Source organism: Eutrigla gurnardus (assembly GCF_963514095.1).
Source record: "Eutrigla gurnardus genome assembly, chromosome: 14".
Taxonomy (NCBI): Eukaryota; Metazoa; Chordata; class Actinopteri; order Perciformes; family Triglidae; genus Eutrigla; species Eutrigla gurnardus.
The window spans coordinates 24,549,192-24,569,743 of NC_139937.1; the positions used below are offsets into that span (position 1 = coordinate 24,549,192).

At 43.3% G+C, this 20,552-nt stretch overlaps 1 protein-coding gene across 4 annotated transcripts; it reads left to right on the forward strand.

Moving 5' to 3' along the window:
• The first annotated feature begins 408 nt into the window (after positions 1–408).
• On the forward strand, positions 409–19,234 carry mag (myelin associated glycoprotein). 4 transcript variants are annotated; one of them, XM_084027509.1, is made up of 13 exons: positions 409–514; positions 3,598–3,706; positions 6,266–6,366; positions 7,064–7,139; positions 7,220–7,588; positions 7,989–8,285; positions 8,468–8,725; positions 9,766–10,026; positions 11,083–11,391; positions 14,846–14,945; positions 15,546–15,642; positions 15,903–15,956; positions 17,020–19,234. In XM_084027509.1, exons 4-13 carry the CDS (start codon positions 7,094–7,096, stop codon positions 17,176–17,178), a joined length of 1,950 nt encoding a protein of 649 aa, XP_083883635.1. In that variant the 5' UTR covers positions 409–514; positions 3,598–3,706; positions 6,266–6,366; positions 7,064–7,093; the 3' UTR covers positions 17,179–19,234. The 4 variants fall into 4 exon arrangements, with proteins under 4 accessions (XP_083883635.1, XP_083883636.1, XP_083883638.1 ...); XM_084027510.1 differs by lacking the exon at positions 15,903–15,956; XM_084027512.1 differs by lacking the exon at positions 15,546–15,642 and having other exon boundaries at positions 411–514.
• Positions 19,235–20,552: the final 1,318 nt, after the last annotated feature.

A 20,552-nucleotide genomic window follows, 5' to 3' on the forward strand; every position in this document is an offset into this window, starting at 1 on the left:
CTCTCATATGAGTCCTCATGATCTTCATCAGCCCCTCCCGAACTCACTTCCTGTCTTTTGTTACTACACAAAAAAACAAAAAAAAAGTGGGGATGTGCTCTGTGTCCCATCAATCCAAAATGCTCAAATATGCTCAGTACAGCAACTGGATAGACAAGGCCTCGCAGCTCAAAGCCTCACCCATATTTCTTGGGGTGAGAGGGGGGGCGGACACAGTGTGGCCCTTTGTGGCCCCCGGGTGTATTTATGAATGGTTGAGCCTCGGGGCGAAGCCTCAGAACAATGCTGCTACACTGAAAGGCTGATTTTCATATGGGAGGGGTGATGATGGTGATGATGATGATGATGGTGGTGGTGGGGGGGCGGTTTATTCTCCACCGTTGGGGCTTGGTACAGAGAGTGGCGAGAGGTCTTACTGGCTACGCTTGGCATGTGAGTGTCAGAGGGAACGCTGCTGGATCTGTTATCTGTTCACACAGGAACGCCGGGAGGTCGGCCACCGTCACCTACACAGGTGAGCAGCAACGCTGTCTTCTGATTGGTTGTTTGTTTTGTTTTGTATTTTTTTAAGACCTTTTGGATTTTTTTTTAAGCGAGAAAGACAGGTGGAGGACAAATGGAGGAATGAATAAGTGATAACTTCCAATCATTCTCTGTGATTATTTTGTATTAATTCATATCTGTCATCTGAGCTCATATCGCTATTTTTTTATTTTTTTGTTCTTTCGGATCAAACACCTACAGCTGGTTTGCGTGAGCGTTCATCGATGAGGTGATGAGTGAGAGAGTTGGATGAGTCACAAGTAAGGCCGAGTTAGATAATGAGTGTGTGTGTGTGTGTGTGTGTGTGTGTGTGTGTGTGTGTGTGTGTGTGTGTGTGTGTGTGTGTGTGTGTGTGTGTGTGTGTGTGTGTGTGTGTGTGTGTGTGTGTGTGTGTGTGTGTGTGTGTGTGTGTGTGTGTGTGTGTGTGTGTGTGTTGTTCTTGGCGTGGGGCTGCTGAAAGCCCAGCCAATCATTACTGGACAGATTTGGCTGCCTGTTCCATTAGCGGCGAGCCGTGCCTGTAATCACCAGAGCACGTTACCACATCCAAACATGCCAGGTAGAAGAGCCTCACACATACGGCCAACCACAACAACAGTTTAACAAGTCAGTCAGCAGAAGCGGTCTGCATTATGGAAACCAGTGAGAGACATGGTTATTTTCTATAAAAATGTGGTGATATTTGGTGAATTTTGTACTTTAATACAGTGGTGACATATTTGAGTTTCCAGATTATTACCTTTAATTAAATCCTATTTTATGTGCTTTGTAAAAATCAAGTCCCTCTCATCCAATTAGACTTTCTGTATGTGATTTTGGACATTTCCACTGCCTCACTTGGATGGATTTAGCGAGTGTTGGGACGTGGCCCGAACAGGTGACGGCTCCGTTTGTCGCCCCCTTTTGTTCGGAGCGGAAGGAGAGAGCGCTCTAATGGGAGAGGAGGCCCGTGGCTCGCCATCTGCCCACCGGGCCGGTGGACGGCCAGAGACTCTCGGGTCTTGCCAGGTAGGAGAGATGGAGTCCAGCTGTCGGTGCTCCTGGTCTCTCGTTGTGTCGGAGCTCACTCCGATGTCTCAAATATCATCCATCTCAACCTTTGCCTGCTGATCTGATGTTCAAAACAGGGAAAATGCACAAATACACACACACACTTGACATTCTCGAGTCATCCTCTGTGGTTTCTGACTCATCTCATATAAACTACACCATCATACATTCCTTGTAAGGAAAGTTAATAAAAATGAGGAACAGCAGCAAACGTAAATACCAAAAGAGGCTGCATGATATAGATTTTGTTTGCTAAAATATCACATTATGAGCAAGAAAAATCACATGGAGCTATTCATGCACCTTGTACTTCAGAGTATCTATTTTAAGAGCCAACGCAATGGTTTTATTTTCTTTGGTGGCCTCAAAGCCCAGTCTGAATCTTTAATTCATGCCAGCACCCTCTGCAGTACCTTGGACAGACCGAACATTGGCATGTCTCTGTGTTTATGTTAGCATCTTGTGTGTGTGTGTGTGTGTGTGTGTGTGTGCTTATCGCAGCTCAGCTCGGCATGTGTGGGAGGGGGAGCAGTCATGTTTTAAGACCATCTGCTCCTCTGAGTATTTTAGTGTGGGGCCCGAGCTTGTGGCGGACCAACGCGCGTCACGGGCAAACGGCAAAGCACAAGCTGTGAGCGGGCCTGGAAAAAAAAAAATCCTCCACTTTCCTGCCTTGCACAATGGGCAGTGTTCTGCATACAAGGTTCCCATTCTTTTTTTTTTTTTCCCCTTTCTTCCCCACCCTGTCCAAGAGCCACGGCGGAGCGCTTCTACACGGAGACGATATTCACAATGAAAACGGCACAGTCGACTGCTTGTGTGAGCCATTTCAATAATGTGATATGACTCATAAAAAGTGCCGCGACCTTATTGTTCCCTGAAACCGAGACGTGGAAATAAATCATCCATCGCGGGTTTAGATGTCAGAAGGATGAGGTTCTGCACGCGGCGGCGGCGAAGACAAACGTGCACTGATGTGCTTTTAGATTACATACATTTCAAACATTTGTCCTTTCATTTCATGTGAACACACTGTGAAGTGGCACATAAGGGTGGCAGAGGAAGGTCACATAGCTGCACACCCCACACTGAGGAGTGTGTTGGCTTATGCTGCGTGTGTGTGTGTAGGGGGGGGGGGGTGGGGGGTGGTTTGGCATGCTGGGTATTTGTTTGAACACGACTCATCAATGCAGCATTCTCCTCTTCAGCTCTGGTTTACGGAGGGATTCCCTTGAGGGTCGGTCGATGCCATCACTTGGCCGGAGGCCTAAAGGCTTTTGGACACAGTGACTCACGTTACATGTTACAATGAGAGTGTGGGAAGGGGGCGTGGGGGGGTAAAGTGCCACTTGGAAACACAAGTTGCCTTTTGTTGCGCTTACGTATGTAAACTAGGTGGACCTCGGAGTGGATCCACGCTTGTGCTCCCCGCCCACGGACATTCCTCGGCAGGGAAAATATTAGATCTGCATACGTCTGCAGAGATCAATGATTCCTGCCCTGAAGCACTTTGTTCATCTCTGGAATTCAAATTCTCTCGAGTTTAATTAAGTTTTTTTTCAAGTGGTGACATTTAACAAGATCAAACTATGCATCCAACTCATGTAAATCTGGAATCGACATGACCACATTCACCTCACGAGTCCTACGTTCCTCCTACTCGCCGTATGTGGCCTCTCGCTGCCTTTCTCAGAGTGATATTGAGTCATCGCTTGCCTCATCTGCGTGTCACAGTTCCATGAAAGTCAACATACTGCGCTTTGACCGCGGAGGGAAGTGTGATCCGAGGCGGCGGAGTTCAAGGCACCAAGGGACACGCCGGAACGGATCGGGGAAGTGGCAAAACCGAGGAAAGGAATGCCGAGTGGGCCAAAGAACGGCTCCAGAAATGCCTGAACGCATATTCAGAGCTGCCCACGACGCATGTAAACCAGAGCTCGCACAGACTCCCTCTCTTCCCCTTGTCTCCCTCTAACATCTCCCTTTATCTCCCTTTTGCCTCAGAGTCTGACATCTGGGATTCAGAGCGGGACGACCAACTCGGGGAGAAGAAACGGGAAGAAGAAGTCAGGACGGAGAGGCAGCAGGAGTCTGGTGCTGAGGCTGGTATGAGGCAAGTGTTTTGTTTGCGTGTGCACACGTATGCTGTGTGCTCGGTGCCAGCCGTTCGTCTGCCCCATCAATGGGGCCCGTTGTTGTTGGTGGGGGTTGGTGGTGGTGTCAGTGGTCCGGCCTGGCCGCTCGGCTCCATTCTCTCCTGCCGCTGCTGATGCACAGCCTGGACACACTTGCCCAGCTCTTGGCCTTTTGTTGAAGTGCAGATGGTGGAGCTTGACGCAACACTGGAGAAAAGTTGGGATTGTTACAATACGACGGTTGCGTCACGACGGTCTGAAAATGTGACTTTGTAAATGGCTGGAGTGGATATTTCTCCCCTCAGCTTTACAGAGCTTCATAGTGAGTTTTAGCTCACGCTGTATCGGTCCGGCCTGCAACTTTACGGCTATGGTTCACGCTCTCCTCTCTCATAGATGTTTTCGGCCACAGGAGACATCGAAAAAGCTCTTAAAACCCCACTGAAGCCACCAAAGAGCAGGCAGACACAGTTTGAGACTAGATAGCGGAGCATGTAGCAGCTAAAGAGCCAGATATTTCCCTCAGGAGTTGGTGGAGACCAAAATGGAGCTTAAAGAGAAAATATTAGACATCCATTCATCTTCAGGTGACCAGAAACTCCAATTTAATTACAAGGTTGGGTAGAAACTGCTGGATGTTAAATAAGCAACTCTTTGCTAACAAGTTCACCACATCAGCTTAAAAAGGTTCTTGCATGTTTAAAGAAGAGTTGCAAATGGGAAAGTAGAAGGCAAATAAACGTGCCTTGAGTCGTCTAATAGCGATGCATTTGTGACTGCACGGTGCACGGTGAGCTCCGTGGGGAAAAGAAATCCACGGCTTCTTGAAATTACGAGAAAACAACAGAAAAACAAAAGCGACGAGGCTAATATTGGACGTGAATTCTCCGTGAGATGTTGGGACGTGTTAATCACGAAGCTCTAATGCACAATCCACTCTCAGTCTGCCATCTGCACACACCGGCTGCTGCAGCACGGGCTAAATCCTCCGCTTCTATCTCTGCATGTATTAATTCTACACCCGCTGCACAGGTAACAGTCACCGTCAAAGTGAACATTAACATACGGTTCAGACCGTCATCGCCTGAGGAACACCTGAGAAATGATGTTAAATTATACTCTGCTAATTAGCGCGTTGAAAATGTAAATTTCAACTCACAGAGAAAGCAGTGACACATATATTACTGTGTGAGCGGTCGAGGCTAAGTGAATGTAATGGGGTAACATTTACAAGAGAGTGATAAGTGTTATTATTTGTGAGTTAGTCGTTGTTATTTATCGTCAGTTTGATTTGACTGGAGAGTTCCAGATTATTCTTATTACATCCAGACAAAACAAAGATAGATAAGAACAGAATCCAGACCCAACTTGTAGTTTTCTCATTTAATAAAGTGAACAAAACCATCTGTTGTTGGATTTTGGAATGGAAATTGAATGACTCTTTTTGCCTTCATCTCGTCACGTCTGGATTACTGCAGCAGCCTATTGATTGACTCCAAAGAGCAGGCAGACACAGTGTGAGACTGGCTGGTGAACATAGCGGAGCATATAGCAGCTAAAGAGCCAGATATTTCCCTCAGGAGTTGGTGGAGACCAAAATGGAGCTAGAAGAGAGTAAATATCAGACATCCATTCATCTTCAGGTGACCAGAAACACAACTCCAATTTAATTACAAGGTTGGGTAGAAACTGCTGGATGTTAAATAAGCAACTCTTTGCTAACAAGTTCACCACATTATAGATGTGAGACATCAGCTGCCAGGCTTTTAACCATTATCACATCGATCTTTTTTAGCCTCTTTACACTGGCTCCCAAGAATAGATCACACTGGCTCCCGCTTTGAGAATAGATTTAAGATTTTACTGATTACTTTTAATTAAAAGTAATCAGCAAAACCGTTGTGCACATTGCTAAGAGGTCGTAATAAAAGACAACAACGACGAACTACGGTGGCCTTTAAGGAAACGTAAAAATGCAAAAGACCATCTCTTGAACTTGTGTTTGGTAGTCTGTTCTGGAGTCCGGGAAGAGGGCTAACAGAGCCCCCTGAATCCTGCACACTGTCCCTTTAAGTCCTAAAACATACTTTTGAGGACAGCCCTTCCTTATTTTTATTTTAACATTTTGATATCTTTTAAAAAGTGTTTTTATTTTCATTTTCTTTCCTATTTCTACACGATATTCACTTTTATTTTTATTTAGCTGCCTTTGTGAAACACTATAACATGGATTTAGAAAAAAAATAATGATTTGTGTGACTTCTTAAATGAGTGAATGTCATCACCCTCCTTACACCGCTGATTTATTTAAGGGAGAAGCGTAGATACAGTGGTGTCCGTAATCTGCTGATGACATGATGAGGTCTGGTGTCACAGCTGGGTCCACAGTGGGCGCCATTCACAGCAATGAGGGACTCCACTGAGGGCGAGCAAGCAGGTGCTGAGTTGGCGTGGTCGTGTCACTTACTACGGTAGCGTGAGAGCGAGGGGGGGTGATGTCATCGCCTGATGATGCTGATGTCACTTTCTGTTTTCAGAGAAGAAGGCTGTCCGGCTGTCTGGGTGTGATTTGAACTCCCTCTAGTGGAGCTGCTGACACACTGCAGAGCTTCTGTCTGTTTCTAACCAGCGTTTCAAGGTAAAAAAAAAACACACACAGGAACCAATCACAGCACTTCTTTTTACAGAAACAAGCATCTTCATCCATATTTGTTTTAAAAGTATTTTTAATTCTGCACAAAATATTAGCTAATAAAGTTGAATTTACAACCACAGCTCAAAATAAAATTGAAGTAGAAGTACATTCAATTGTTAAGTTTCAGATAGCAAATGGACATATAAAAGCACAGAAATGCTAAACTAATACATTCATAACCCTTCACATATTTTACAAATGAGAGTGAATACAAATTTATATTTTAATTTATATAAACATAATTATTATGATTTATATAGTACTTTTCTTAATGATACAAAGTGCTGCATGAAAGAAAAATAAAACCATATAAGTCGGATAGAATGAGAATAAGGGTGAACGACACAACACGGAGGAAGCAAAGACATTTGAATAAATAAGATGAGATAAATAAAACCGGTATATATTATATACTAATATGTATCTGAATCACTGATCTTTAGACTCGATATTCCTTTGTAGAATTTGACTTTTACTCTTTTTGCCATGCTGGTAAACCTCAGAAACATTTTAATTTTAGTGTGATTCTTGTTGAGATGCATGTGGTGAGTCATGCAGCAGCACCGAGGCTGTAAACAACACATTTATATTTCTCTTGATGATTCATGTGCCGTGACTGAAAGGATCTTATGTGTTGCAGAGGTCTATGGTCCAGCGTTGAGCGGAGACCATGTGGTGTTTGGAGCTCTTCTTACCGCTGCTGTTGATCATCAACGGTAAAATATCCCACAATTCCACTGTACTTCACATTCACCGCCATGCACGCAGCGACCTTACGCTCCATCTCTGATAACAGATGCCAGTTGCCAGTGGAACGTTTGGGTTCCTCGGGACATTTCGGCCATGACCAACTCCTGCGTGGTCATCCCGTGCACCTTCATGTACCCGTCTGGTATCCGGCCGTACCGCGGCACCCACGGCATCTGGTACTTCGGCCAGCCGTACCCTCAGCTCTTCCCTCCCGTCGTCTTCAAGTCGCGCACGGACGTCGTGCACGAGAGCTACAAGGGCCGCACCAAGCTGCTGGGCGACCTGCACCAGAGGAACTGCACCCTGCTCATCAACAACATCGGCACCGAGCACTCGGGGAGGTACTACTTCCGCGCCGACCTCGGTGGAGCCAACATGTACACGTACCCGGACTTCTCTGAGCTCAAAGTTCTGGGTGAGTCACTGGTCACTCTTCAAGGCTGAAAATACTGAAGAAAGACATTTGCAACCTTTCCATTTCGGCTTTATCATTATATTTTATTGATCAGAATATCTTTGCTCTAGTCTGTCCATCCACATCATGGTAACCTTTGAAGGCTTTGTCGCAGGCAACTGGACTTCTGGAGTCTTCACCTTTTTGCAGGGTTAAATATCTGTACTCCTCACTAGCCAACAATATCTGAAGGAGCTTCTTGGATGAGAGGTGAAGCATCTTCAAAAACCTGAAGCGAATCCAGTTTCCTGCGACAAAGCCTTCAAAGATTTACACTCTTGTTTTCTGCTTATTTTTGGTTTCTTGCATCTCTACATGAAGTCACTGCTTTCCACACAAAGTTCCTCTTACTGTCCACCAGATCAACCCAACATCGACGTCCCAGAGGAGATCGTCAGCGACGAGAGTCTGGAGCTGACCTGCTACGCTCCGGACAACTGCCCCGACATGACGCCGGAGATCCAGTGGATGTACACCGACTACCTGCCCGACCCCGAGTTCAGCTCCGACTCCCTGGAGGAGAGCAACACCGCGGTACTCTCCAGCACCCTCACCTTCACGCCCAGACCTATGCACAACGGGCAGCTCCTGGGCTGCAGGGTCTACTACCCCAACACCACGTTGGTCTATGAGAGGCTCATCTCTCTGGACGTCAAGTGTAAGTTGAGGAGCACCTCACACTAGAAGGTCATCAAGAAATGATGATGCTTTTCCAAGGGACTTGACTCGGAGGTTGTCCGAACTCAAACGTATCCTCTTTAATGTCGTGTTATATGTTGCAAAATCAGATTTTTTTTCAAACCTGAGATATTAAATTCCCCGCCTTACTTTTCGTCACAGACGCTCCTCGCTCCGTGTGGGTGAACGTGTCCTCGGAGGTGATGGAGGGCAGCTCTGTGATGCTGCACTGCGAGGTGGACAGCAACCCCCCTTCCAGGATCTCCTGGATGTTCGGAGACCAGCAGCTGCTGTGGGACACGGCGTCCAACATCTCCCTCTCCCTGGACGACGTGACGCCCGCGCAGGAGGGAATCTACACCTGTGTCGGGGACAACGGCTACGGCGTCATGAACACCTCTCTGTACCTGGCTGTCAAGTGTAAGTCCATGAAACAGCATACGCCAACACACACATACAAGCTGTATTCAGTTAGTATGTAGTGGAGAATCAGGGAGGAATAGGAATAGTCCATTAAAAATAGTAAGTTTGCAGCCTGCATCTGGATTAAGGACAGCTAAATTCAACAGGGAACAAATAAAAACAGCCCGAAAACATTTATAAGAACTTCTCAAATCGCCCCTTTAGCTGCCGTTGACACGGATGCTCAGTGTTTTCCCCGACTGTCCTTGCTTCACCAATAAATCAATAACCACTGCAGAGCTTCAGAGCCACGAGGAGGCGATGGCAGAACAATAAAGAAGAGTATGGTGAAATATTCTGAAGGGAAAAAAAAGAAAGAAATCTGAGCTGTGTCCCAAATCCATACAACATACTAATAGTACAATAAATCAAGTTACTTTTGTTGTGGAACAAGTCACAGTCAGACTGTGACCATAGAATGCCACGGCCAATTAATCTTCACAACAAGAAAGAAACTTGTTTTAATGTCACTGCTTCTTTGCTTTTCATAGCTGTCGATTTCTTGTTGCAGTGTTGATCGATAGTGCCTTAAAAATCACAGACAGATGATCATTCTTAAAGGTTATGGCGTTTAAAGGATTCTTCATGTGTTTTTTTTATTGGTTTGAGAGTTCATCTTTGTCTCTACACTTGCAGGAAGGTTGTATTTGAAGTTCTGTTTGATATGTTATTTGAAAGCATTGTGTAATTTGCTTTAGTTTAAGGTATAAGTAATTTAATGCAGTCTTGACTTTTCATCATCTTAAAGGAAGAGTAATGAACTTTCATTTTGTGCTGATTATGGCGGCTCCCGGTGGGCAAAAGCAGTAATGATTCTGAGCACCAAAGTCCCATTTGAAAACTACTTGTTTTATTGCAGTAGGGTCTGACACAGTCCTGGTTCTCCCATTCCTCCCTTCCCTCCAGTGGGCCCGAAGTATGGCTTAGACTTCCAGGAAAGTGTAAATGTGTAACCGATTAAGATATTTAATGAATTATATTCCTAAATGTGTTTGCAGACCCTCCCCGCGAGCCCGTGGTCAACGACTCTATGACGGTACAAGAAGGATCCACACTGGCCCTGCACTGCAGCACTCAGGGCAGCCCGGCCCCGACCCTCACCTGGCTGAAGGACGGGGAGCTGGTGGGCACCATCACCGCCGACGAGCTCTCGGTTCTAGAGGTCGTAGAGATCACACCGCAGGGAGACGGACAGTACCGCTGCCTGGCGGAGAACGAGCACGGAAGAGCCAGCAGCTCCTTCAACATCACGGTTGAGTGTGAGTTGTTTCACCACCCAACATAATATGGAAATATAATGATCTGTAGGTTTTAGGCAGTGACCTCATTGAGGATCCTTGAAGCTCTTCTTGAGCCTCTCAGTGCTAGCATGGCGTATCCGGTACATCCTTCCGGTTGAGATCCTTAATGATTCCCCTACCCTTATTTTTGTAGTGCCTGGTGTAAGTGTCCTTTAGGAAGGGTAGGGCACAGTATCTTTGTATGTTCAGCTGAGCCAACCACCTTTTGTAGGGCCTCGTGGTCTCGTTCTGTGCTGCTCCCATACCAGGCAGTGGTGTTCCCTGCCAGGATGTTCTCAAGGGTGCAGGAGTAGAAATTCCTCAGCATTTGAAGTTAATACTCATAACTTCCTCAGGTGTTTGAGGTGCATGAGGAGTTTTCTTGTCTTCATCGTCTTCCCCGAGGACGAGTTGATATCAATGGGGGCGTTGTTCCTTCCCTGCTTCTTCCCAAAGTCAACTATCAGCTCTATAGCCCTACTGAAGTTTAGTAGTAGGTTGTGTCCATAAACCAGTTGGTCATGTTGGTGCGTGTGTGTGTGTGTGTACAGTAAAAACAGAATGGGGCCCAAATCGCACCCCTGGGGTGCTCCCGTGTTAACGATGAGGTTTGGGACCTGGGATCTGCCTGTCAGGAAGTCAGGATCCATATGCATTTTGAGGTGTTTAATCCCAGGCCCTTCCTTGAGCTTTGGGACAGAGGAATGACGATGGACTTCTTAAAGCATGTGGGTATGACTGACTGATCCGGGGACAGGATGAATGCCACGGTGAACACCGGTTTGTGGTCCCTTCCACTCATACCTTGTGGTCCTGATGCCTTTTTTTTGGAGTTCACACGGTCGAACATCCCAAAATTCATGCTTAGAAAGGGTGACGGGTGTGAAAGGTGCAACCGGCCGAGCTGTTCTTACTTGTTGGCTGCCGATGGCCTCAAACGGAGCTCAGAATTTGTTTAACTCATTTGCTAGAGATTAAATTGGAGCAGCATAAATGTACTTATGTATCATATTCATATAATTCCTCCTTTAATAGATGCCCCAATCCTTCTGGAGGAGTCAAAGTGCACTGTAGTGAGGGAGGGTGTCCAGTGTGTCTGCATGGCAACAGGAAACCCTGAACCCACCATTGAGTTCTACCTGCCCGACCAGAACGTCACCATCAATGAAACGGACGGCCGGTACAACTTCTACACGCACACGGATGGACATACCTCCACGGGTATGATAAAGCTGCGGGAGAAAGGCGAGCGCATCGACAACGGCGGCCCCGCCGTCAACGTCCACTGCAGCATCTACAACATGTACGGAAGAGAGAGCATACACCTGGAGCTACAGCAGGAGAGTGAGTTGAGACGAACCATACACCAAAAGCCATTATTTAGGTCTGATTCCTTTAGACATGCATCTACTCCTGTCTGTTCATCATCCTTCTAACAGCATTCTTATATGTCATGCAGTAAGTCTGGTGATATTCTACATTGTTCTTATTGTAATCAAATCCCATGAAAAGACCAAAACAAACCGACCAAAAAGTGTTCCTTCATTACTGTGCACATAGGCATTGTAGTTTATTTTGGGTCATTCCGTGTCAATTCATCAAATGCCTCCCACCTGACCATCTCAGAATGTCCTGAAAAAATTTGAGTACAAAGACACACTTGTTAATAGGACAAATCCAAAATATTAGGTCTCTACTGTCAACAGTTTCCTAATGAAACGTCATTGAATGAAGGGTAGTTTAGACGGTTTTTGGCATCATACTCTGAAAAGCCATTTCTAAACAGCAATATCTGGAAAACTATCTCACCTGTGGCCTTCAAAATTTCTACAGTGTATATCTGTTACTAATAGCCTCCAAACATGAAATATCAGGGGTGTAGCTCAATGATAACCTAGTATGGTAGGTACTTAAAATGAGGCTTGTTGAAATAAAGTAGTACATTTGAAGAGTGGCTGAGCTCCCAGTTTTACAGATAAAAGACTTCTATCACTTCTGCCTCTATCTCTGGGGTTAGCTTAAACATTCTACAAAATATGGTCTCTCTTAGATTATTAGTTTCACAGATATTAAGGCTCAAAAATGGAAGTAAACACATCTTTGCCCAACTTCAGAGTCATATTCCAAAAAACTGACAACACGTATCAGGTCCAAACTTACTTTTTTTGAAAGATCATATTCTTGTTAAAATCATATTAAAAAATCAGGAGGGTGTTTTGCCTCATTTTGTCGCAGTGATTTTTTAAAATCCTGATATTGGTGGGGTTTTTGTGGCTGGTTTTGGTACTGCATGTCCTAACAGCCTACCAGTAAACATCACAGGAGGGCAATTCAATTGTGTTTTTTACCATTTACCAAAGACTTACATGTGCCTAAATGCTACTGATAAATTTAGCCTCACGAAAACATTAAAATGTAGCACAGTTGTAGTTACAGAGGCAATAAGTTCTTAGATGTGAGTTAAACATGCTGAAAGCAGCATTTAATGTCTTAAACCATGAACAAAAATAGCATAATATTGAAGACTGTACATTTTGTCATACTTTAAGTATATAAATACCACAACCAAATCAAATAATAATCTCAATTTGAGCATAAAGATTTTATATTACAGTAGAAGAGTCTCCAAAGTTTGATATTGAATAACAGTTTCTCTCTATGCTCACTGTGAGGATCACATTTTTCATCTTTTAGATCCAATTCCTTCGTCACATTCATTAATTTGTCAGTCACTTTAGAAATTGTGTAATGTAAATCTCTGCTCTGTTGTGCTCATCTTTCTTGATGGCATACATGCGCCCAGTTTCTGTAGAGGGAACGTCAAATCTGGCAATTCTATGCTGCAGTGGGACATTGCACATGTCTTCTCTTCTTGGCCAGTAGAAACTCTTGGTAGGGCCATGTGGGTGCATGAACTGAACCAGTACATCTTCATCTTGATCTGAAACATCTCTGATACTTCCTATCCACCTTTTGTGATCATAACTCACATATTGTCTCATAGTGAGCATAGAGACAAACTGTTATTCAATATCAAACTTTGGAGACTTTTCTACTGTAATTCAAAATCTTTATGCTCAAATTAAGATTATTATTTGGTTTAGTTGTGTAATTTATGTACTTAAAGTATGACAAAATGTACAGTCTTCAATATTATGCTATATTTGTTCATAAGACATTAAAAGCTGCTTTCACCATGTTTAACTCACATTCAAGGACTTATTGCCTCTGTAACTACAACTGTGCTACATTTTAATGTTTTCGTGAGGCTAAATTTATCAGTAGCATTTAGTCACATGTAAGTCTTTGGTAAATGGTAAAAAACACATTTGAATTGCCCTGCTGTGATGTTTACTTGTAGGATAATAAGACATGCAGTACCAAAAACGGCCACAAAAACCCCACCAATATCAGGATTTTAAAAAATCACTGCGACAAATTGAGGCAAAACACCCTCCCAATTTTTAAATATGATTTTAACAAGAATATGATCTTTCAAAAAAAGTAAGTTTGGACCTGATAGGTGTTGTCAGTTTTTTGGAATATGACCCTGAAGTTGGGCAAAGATGTGTTTACTTCCATTTTTGAGCTTTAATATCTGTGAAACTAATAATCTAAGAGAGACCATATTTTGTAGAATGTTTAAGCTAACCCCAGAGATAGAGGCAGAAGTGATAGAAGTCTTTTATCTGCAAATATGGGAGCTCAGCCACCCTTCAAATGTACTACTTTATTTCAACAAGCCCCTTTTTAAGTACCTACCATACTAGGTTATCATTGAGCTACATCCCTGATATTCCATGTCTGGAGGCTATTAGTAACACATATACTCTGTAAAAATTTTGAAGGCCACAGGTGAGATAGTTTTCCAGATATTGCTGTTTAAAAATGGCTTTTCAGAGCATGATGCCAAAAACCGTCTAAACTACCCTTCATTCAATGATGTTTCATGAGAAAACTATTGACAGTAGAGACCTAATATTTTGGATTTGTCCTATGAACAAGTGTGTCTTTGTACTTGAATTTTTTCAGGACATTCTGAGATGGTCAGGTGGGAAGATTTTCAGAAATTTTATGAAATGACACGGAATGACCCTTTTGACCTGATTGCATATACGCTCAATAATCCCCAAACAAATGCACCGTTTCCTTCTGTTTGAGTAACAACACTCTGGGCTCTGTAGGTTGAAAAACCTACAGAGCCCAGAGTGCCCAGCTGTTTTAGGAGATAATTAAGGCTTTTTTCCGGAAAAATAATTATATATTTGAATTTTGTTGTTATTGTTTTTTATTTGTTCTTGAGTAGGAATGGATGAGTGCCATCGATGGAGTTGACTTGACGGGACTTTTGACACCAGATGCTTTGTTTTCGGGGGTTTTGCGACCCAAGTCATAGCGACGGCAGTTTAACTTCTACTTTAGAGAAGGATGGTGAAAAAGTGAACTTTGCAACTCCATTCGCTGATCCAACCAGGAATTGATCAAAATTAGTTTTTTCTAAGATAAGTTAATCCTATGAGTGCCACACCAGGGAAATTTACAAAATCGTTGATATTTATTTGATGATTAATCCCTGTGTGTTAGTTGCTTTGTAGGATTATGAGCTGTTGTAGTCCTGTGGGATTACTTTAAAACCTGCTCAACACCTTTGATGTTTTCGTTCACTGGATTGTGACAATAAAAAAAAATACAGATCATTGTCAGCCTCATACTTTGAATTCTCTCGTCTTCATAACGATACATAACGGACTCGTATGTCCTCATTTTTAATCTTGCTCACCTTTTTTTTTGTTTTCAGAAAAGTACATGATGGCCGTCATCGTCGGCACCATCGGAGGAGTGGCGGTCATCGCCTTCATCATTGCGGCAGTGAGATACGTCGGCCACAACAACAAAAAGTGAGTACAGACCAGCCAAACGAGAGGCCGACGCCATTTTCCTCACAAAGCATCTTCTGTAAATCCAAGGAAACACTTGAGCCTCGTCATCCATTCTAAAACGCATTGATGCACATTGTGTATGAGTGAATGTGGGATTGAACCATTTCTCCAGAGCAATTCAGCAGTTTCTTTTGCCACACCAAGTCCCTGCTGAAATCCTTGGAAGATCCACATTTGGCTGCCTTGTGGAGCGGGTTAGCGAAGCTGGACTAACCTTATATTTTGCAGGCTCGAGTCCCTGCTCTGCTTCTGTATCCTTGACCTGCTGTGCTAAATCAAACCCAGGTGGCCCTCTTAACCAAGGTGCTTTATTTTGGCCTCAACGGCATATTTGGCCCCCCAAATTCTGCACGCTTTCTTTGACGAACCACCCCTGAAGAGGGTGTTGAGCTCAGCGACTAAACCCATAAAATAACCCCGTCACTCACACCCACGGTCGCGCCTCCAGCATAACCTCACAGAGCTTGTTGTTTTACAATGGATGCCCAGGCTTGGCGTGTCGCCCTGCGTTAGTGGCAGTCGAGGGCCGAGTCTGATTATGTGACTCCGTCCCCCCAGAGAGAATGGCAACCCTAGGCAGGACGTGGTCCTGGAGAACCCAGCGTTGTACTACAGCGCAGTCAAGAAGGACAAACAAAATCTGAGGAAGAAAGTGGTGAGACATGCCGATGTCAATGATTATCATTATGGTGGAGGATGGGCTGGATGACCGTTCTCATATTGTTTTGGGGTTACAGTTTTGTGTCATGCAACCGCTTTTAAACTGCGAGAGCCGAGTTTGACCTCTGAAAACGAGTCTCTCCCACTAGCAGTCCAAGCTCCACCCATGACCTTTCCACACACTGTTTTCTCTTGCTTTCATCGCTTCTCTGCGTTTTTTCTGTCTGTTTTTTCTCTCCCCTAACTCTCGCACAGCTTAAGACAGAGCTGTTGGGCTCAAAGTTTAACTCCATTCTAGAGGAGACTACGGTAAGGTTCCTAAACGAATCCCCATTAAAAACACAAGCCTCAGTGACAGATGCATCTCCTGGCATATCAGCTTCTGTGTACTGCCGCTTGTTTTCACGGTTCTGCCTTCTGCATGGCTGCCTCATCGCTAACACTAATTACCCAACTAACACGAAACATCTCGGGTTCATCCCAAGTCTCTTATTTCGCTCATCACCGAGAAGTTGCTCTGATCCGCCATCTAGAACGTATCAGTTATTGATTGGACGATGCAGCTGATGGGACTGATCTGATACATCTCAACATCACTGGAGTCGAGACAGATGACTGATTTAGTTAACTACAAGTTTTATATATGTATATTTGCATTTTTTTAGTCATATTCACAGTTACACAAATATCTTTATTATTTATAAGAAAGATTTCTCTTGTGATGATCTGTTACTTCCCCCTTTAAATTTTATTATGGATATAATTATAATCGGAGAGTCAGCAAGAAATACTTTATTGTCATATTCAGTCAAATGAGGCTGATAATTCCTGAATTAAATGTAAACATTTACTCTCATTCATATTTTCCAGTAGAAATATTAATAGTAAAATTTAAAGACCCAAATCGCAATCAGAATATCAACAACTACATATGCAAATTCCAGATAAATAATATAAACTTTTTTACTGCCAGTAGAAATACAGAACACCGGCTTTTATTCATGTATGTTTGTTCAACGGGTAACAGGAGTTCAGACACAGACGCCATCAAAAGTCTCTGCAGCTGTGAGATCCAACTGACATGTGATCCAGGTGTGATCAGCTGATCCAGCTGTGATCAGCTGAAACGAGTTCTCCCTCCCTCTCCACGTGGTTTCCTTACGTCTCGCCGTGCGTCGGAGTGGGAGGGGCTCCGACGTTGCGTGGATGCAACTTAAGAGAGTTGGGATGCACCCATAGTCTCCCAGTCAGTTGTCCGACCAGTAACCACTAACATCTTTTCTTTATGTTGTCTGTCGCGCTCTCCCCTTTGTCGCCCCGGAGGTGTCGCCGGCACCTGGCCACTCGTCTGATTAGTCCCTTCTGTCTGCAGGGAGAAGACGGGGATTATCCACCTGTGGGCTCTATGGCAGGACTGGAGAGGCAAGAGTTGAACTACGCTGCTCTGGAGTTTATCGGCGCCAGGCCCAGGGAGGGGGCCTCAGGGAGGGGGGATGATGGCAGCAACTACACGGAAATCAAAGCCAAATGAATCGCGATCCTTCCCTGATCCCTCGGCTACGCGAGACGCCGTGGCAGCCCCAAACATGTTCTGCCCTGTTAGATTTCTTCAGATTTGTCGTATATATAATGTACCACTCCCCCTCCCTCATGCTGCCCCTCCTCCATCGGATGCCCCCCTACACATCACACCATCATTTGGGAAACTGGAACTCTTTGTGGTCCGAGCGTGACCCACTGGACAGATGTAAACTACGTTTCTAGCCTCCACTGTAGTACATGGGCTCTAAAAGGTGCAGCGACCGTGTTTCTTTTGTTGCTTTGTCATTCACATGTAACTGTCACCGTGTCTGCTGCCAGTCGAAGCATCGGGGTTGGAGCTTTGTTGATCCCTTGTATCTACTGTCTGTCATCAGAGAGCAAACCCTCTCTCCTCTCCTTCCTGTGTTCATGACATCCCCAGAAGATAAGCCATGTGTGCTGTAACTTCACTGGCCTCGTGTTGATGATGATTTGGAAAGGTTTTGTTAATTCAAGCAGTCCAGTTTCACTGCTCCTTTTTTTAAAGCGTTTTCCAATTATCTGAAGAATGTGTTGATTTTCCCGCCAACGCTAAATGTCTCATCTTCTACTTCCTCCCCCTCCCTTTTTTTTAGCTCTCTGATTGAAAAAACCTAAAGCACAACACGTTTGAGCGCAAGTGGCCAAAGTGTTATCTCTTCTAGACAATATGTGTGTGTGCGTGTCTGTGTGTGTGTGTGTGTGTGTGTGTGTGTGTGTGTGTGTGTGTGTGTGTGTGTTCAAATCGTGCCGAAAGGTCGTAGGACGCTGATCGCCGATCGTCCCTGGCGTCCGCGGGAAGTTCAGGCATCACATCACTTTGATGCTTCGCTCTCACGAGGTTGCATCGACGGCAAAAAAAAAAAAAAGAAGGTGTGATGCTGACGAGCCGGCTGGTTGTGCTATTCAAAGACATTTGATGAACCTGTGTAATATCAAAACGCACTAATAGTCTAACTTGATAACGATGGTGTCGATAATATATTATTAATAAGATGTATATTGATTGAATGGATGCCAGTATGTACAGGAAAAACCCCTGCATGACTGTTTTGACACGTATAAGTTTTAAATTATGGATAAAAAGGCCAGTGTGGGAAGTGTTTTCAGGGAACATTGTCTTAATATGAGTTTAGTGAGAAACATCAACCATTTAAAGGGATTTATAAGTATTAATATTGCACTTCCATTAAATGAAGAGAATGCGTTAAAAAAAGAATAAAGCAAAGACTGAGATGTCCTGACTTTACATCCAAAGGGTCATCTTACAAACCTACATGCTCTGCAACGTAAAGGCATCGCCGTCGCTCTCATGCCTGTTGCAACAGACGAGTTGCTGCATGTTTCCCAACCGTAAAAACTTCCGTTGCCTCATTATCGGCTGATATCTTTATTCCTCACGTCGTGTTTATTAAAATGAAACACCTATCGTACAAATGTTAACACACAAATGAGTTAATTTGTGTTTAATCTGATAGAAAAAGTCAGAATGAATTACTGTAGATATATTTATACAAATGCAGTTCTCTGAACATGTAATCAAAGCTATTTCCAGCCAGCTGTTGTGACTCACATAAGCCTTTTATTAAGACCTTGTTCTGTTGACTTCATGATGCACATGCTGGCTAGCATTCTTAAATTGCCTGTATGCACAAAGTCAATAACCAGATCCTGTCTTTGAGAGGTTTTTATTTATTTTTCTTATTTTTTATTCTAGTATTTTGAAGTATAAATATGCCTTACCTAATATTTTATCATATGTGTGTTGTAAAGCAAACGTGTATGTCCTATACTTTGTGGTGATCATAATTATCATGATGGAGATTTCTTTCTTTTCTTCTATATTCTGTATATGATTGACACAATAATTCAGATCAGGGTTTTCCACTGTTAGTTAATAACAGTAGAATTTCTGCAATGATGTAGTTTGCTTGCTCTTTTATTTTAAACAAGTCTTTCACGCCTCAAGCAAATTCATCTGTCTTCAGTTCCACGCAAATCCATAAATAAAATGAAAACAACACAAACTGGAAACAGTTGATTATTGATAGAAAACAAACAGCTGTCTGATTCTCATGTCTTTTCTTTGTTCCTCGAAAGCACCATCACCGGAAGTGTTATATATATATATATATATATATATATATATATATATATATATATATATATATATATATATATATATATATATATATATATATATATATATATATATATATATATATATATATATATATATATATATATATATTATATATATATATATATATATACTTCCTGTTTTGTCTAATAATCATTCTGTATAAAATGTTTCTGCTTCACAGACAAAAGTTTGTCCTGTGGACGGAGAGAATATCTCCATGAGAGGTATGCATCTTTATTATGAGATTATGTTTTATTGCTGATGATAACCGCTGTGAGATATCTCATTTCCTGTTTTTGTCTCACTGTTTGCATTGACAGGTGTATCAGCGGTGGAGACAACAGTTCCGCCCTGAAAATGTCCCCAGAAATAAAATTTGGTAGAAATGTGAACCATCGAAACAGAGATGTGATGATTCAGCCATTATTATCCATTCTGACATGAACAACAAAGTCAAGCCTGGGTTCACTCCTGCAGATTCATCATCATCAATGATGTCACTGAGACGGACTCTGGATCGTATCAGCCCGGAGTTAGTAGTTTTCGCAAAATTGATATTCAATGGATTTGCATCCTCAACAAGAGCACATCTCTGTTAAAGGTACGAAGATACACCAAATACATCCAGTAAAGATCTGTCGGTGTGGTTTTCTGTATTTTGTTTGTGTGTGAACCCTGGCTGCAAAACTATTTTCCCCTGGTGGGACGAAAAAGATGTGTTGTCGCCCTCTACTGGCAACAAGGAGGACCTGCAGCAGTTCCTGATATAACTACTAAATCTGTGTGAGGCTTCAGACAATGATCGGGATCAAACTGTAGCCAGTTCTTCCTTAAAAGAAGCTACGAGCACCTTAAAGGTACAGTACAGACAGGCAGGCCGTCCAATTATTTTCTCCGGCCTGAATTTTTTGATTGGACGGGGTTCTTACAGTCCTGTCACGGCCACAGATGACATTTATTTTTTCATGTAAGTGCATTTAATGTATTCATTGCTATCGGTATGTTACGAGGATTTCAAGTCATATAACAGAAAGTGTTTCTGAACATAATCACCTGTAGCACAAACAGGAAGTTGTCAGAGATACGGGGAACACAAAGGAATGTCGGTACATTGGAACCGTATCCACAATAAAATGAGAGAAAACACAAATATGCAGAAGTGCTTCCGAAGACGCGTGCAGTTTTAATGAGGAAAAGCTGGA

Coding starts and splice junctions, on each gene's coding strand:
- mag (XM_084027509.1), top strand. CDS start 7,094: ATGTGGTGTTTGGAGCTCTTCTTACCGCTGCTGTTGATCATCAACG. Junction 7,140..7,219: donor GCTGCTGTTGATCATCAACG/GTAAAATATCCC, acceptor CTCTGATAACAG/ATGCCAGTTGCCAGTGGAAC. Junction 14,946..15,545: donor GTCGGCCACAACAACAAAAA/GTGAGTACAGAC, acceptor CCGTCCCCCCAG/AGAGAATGGCAACCCTAGGC.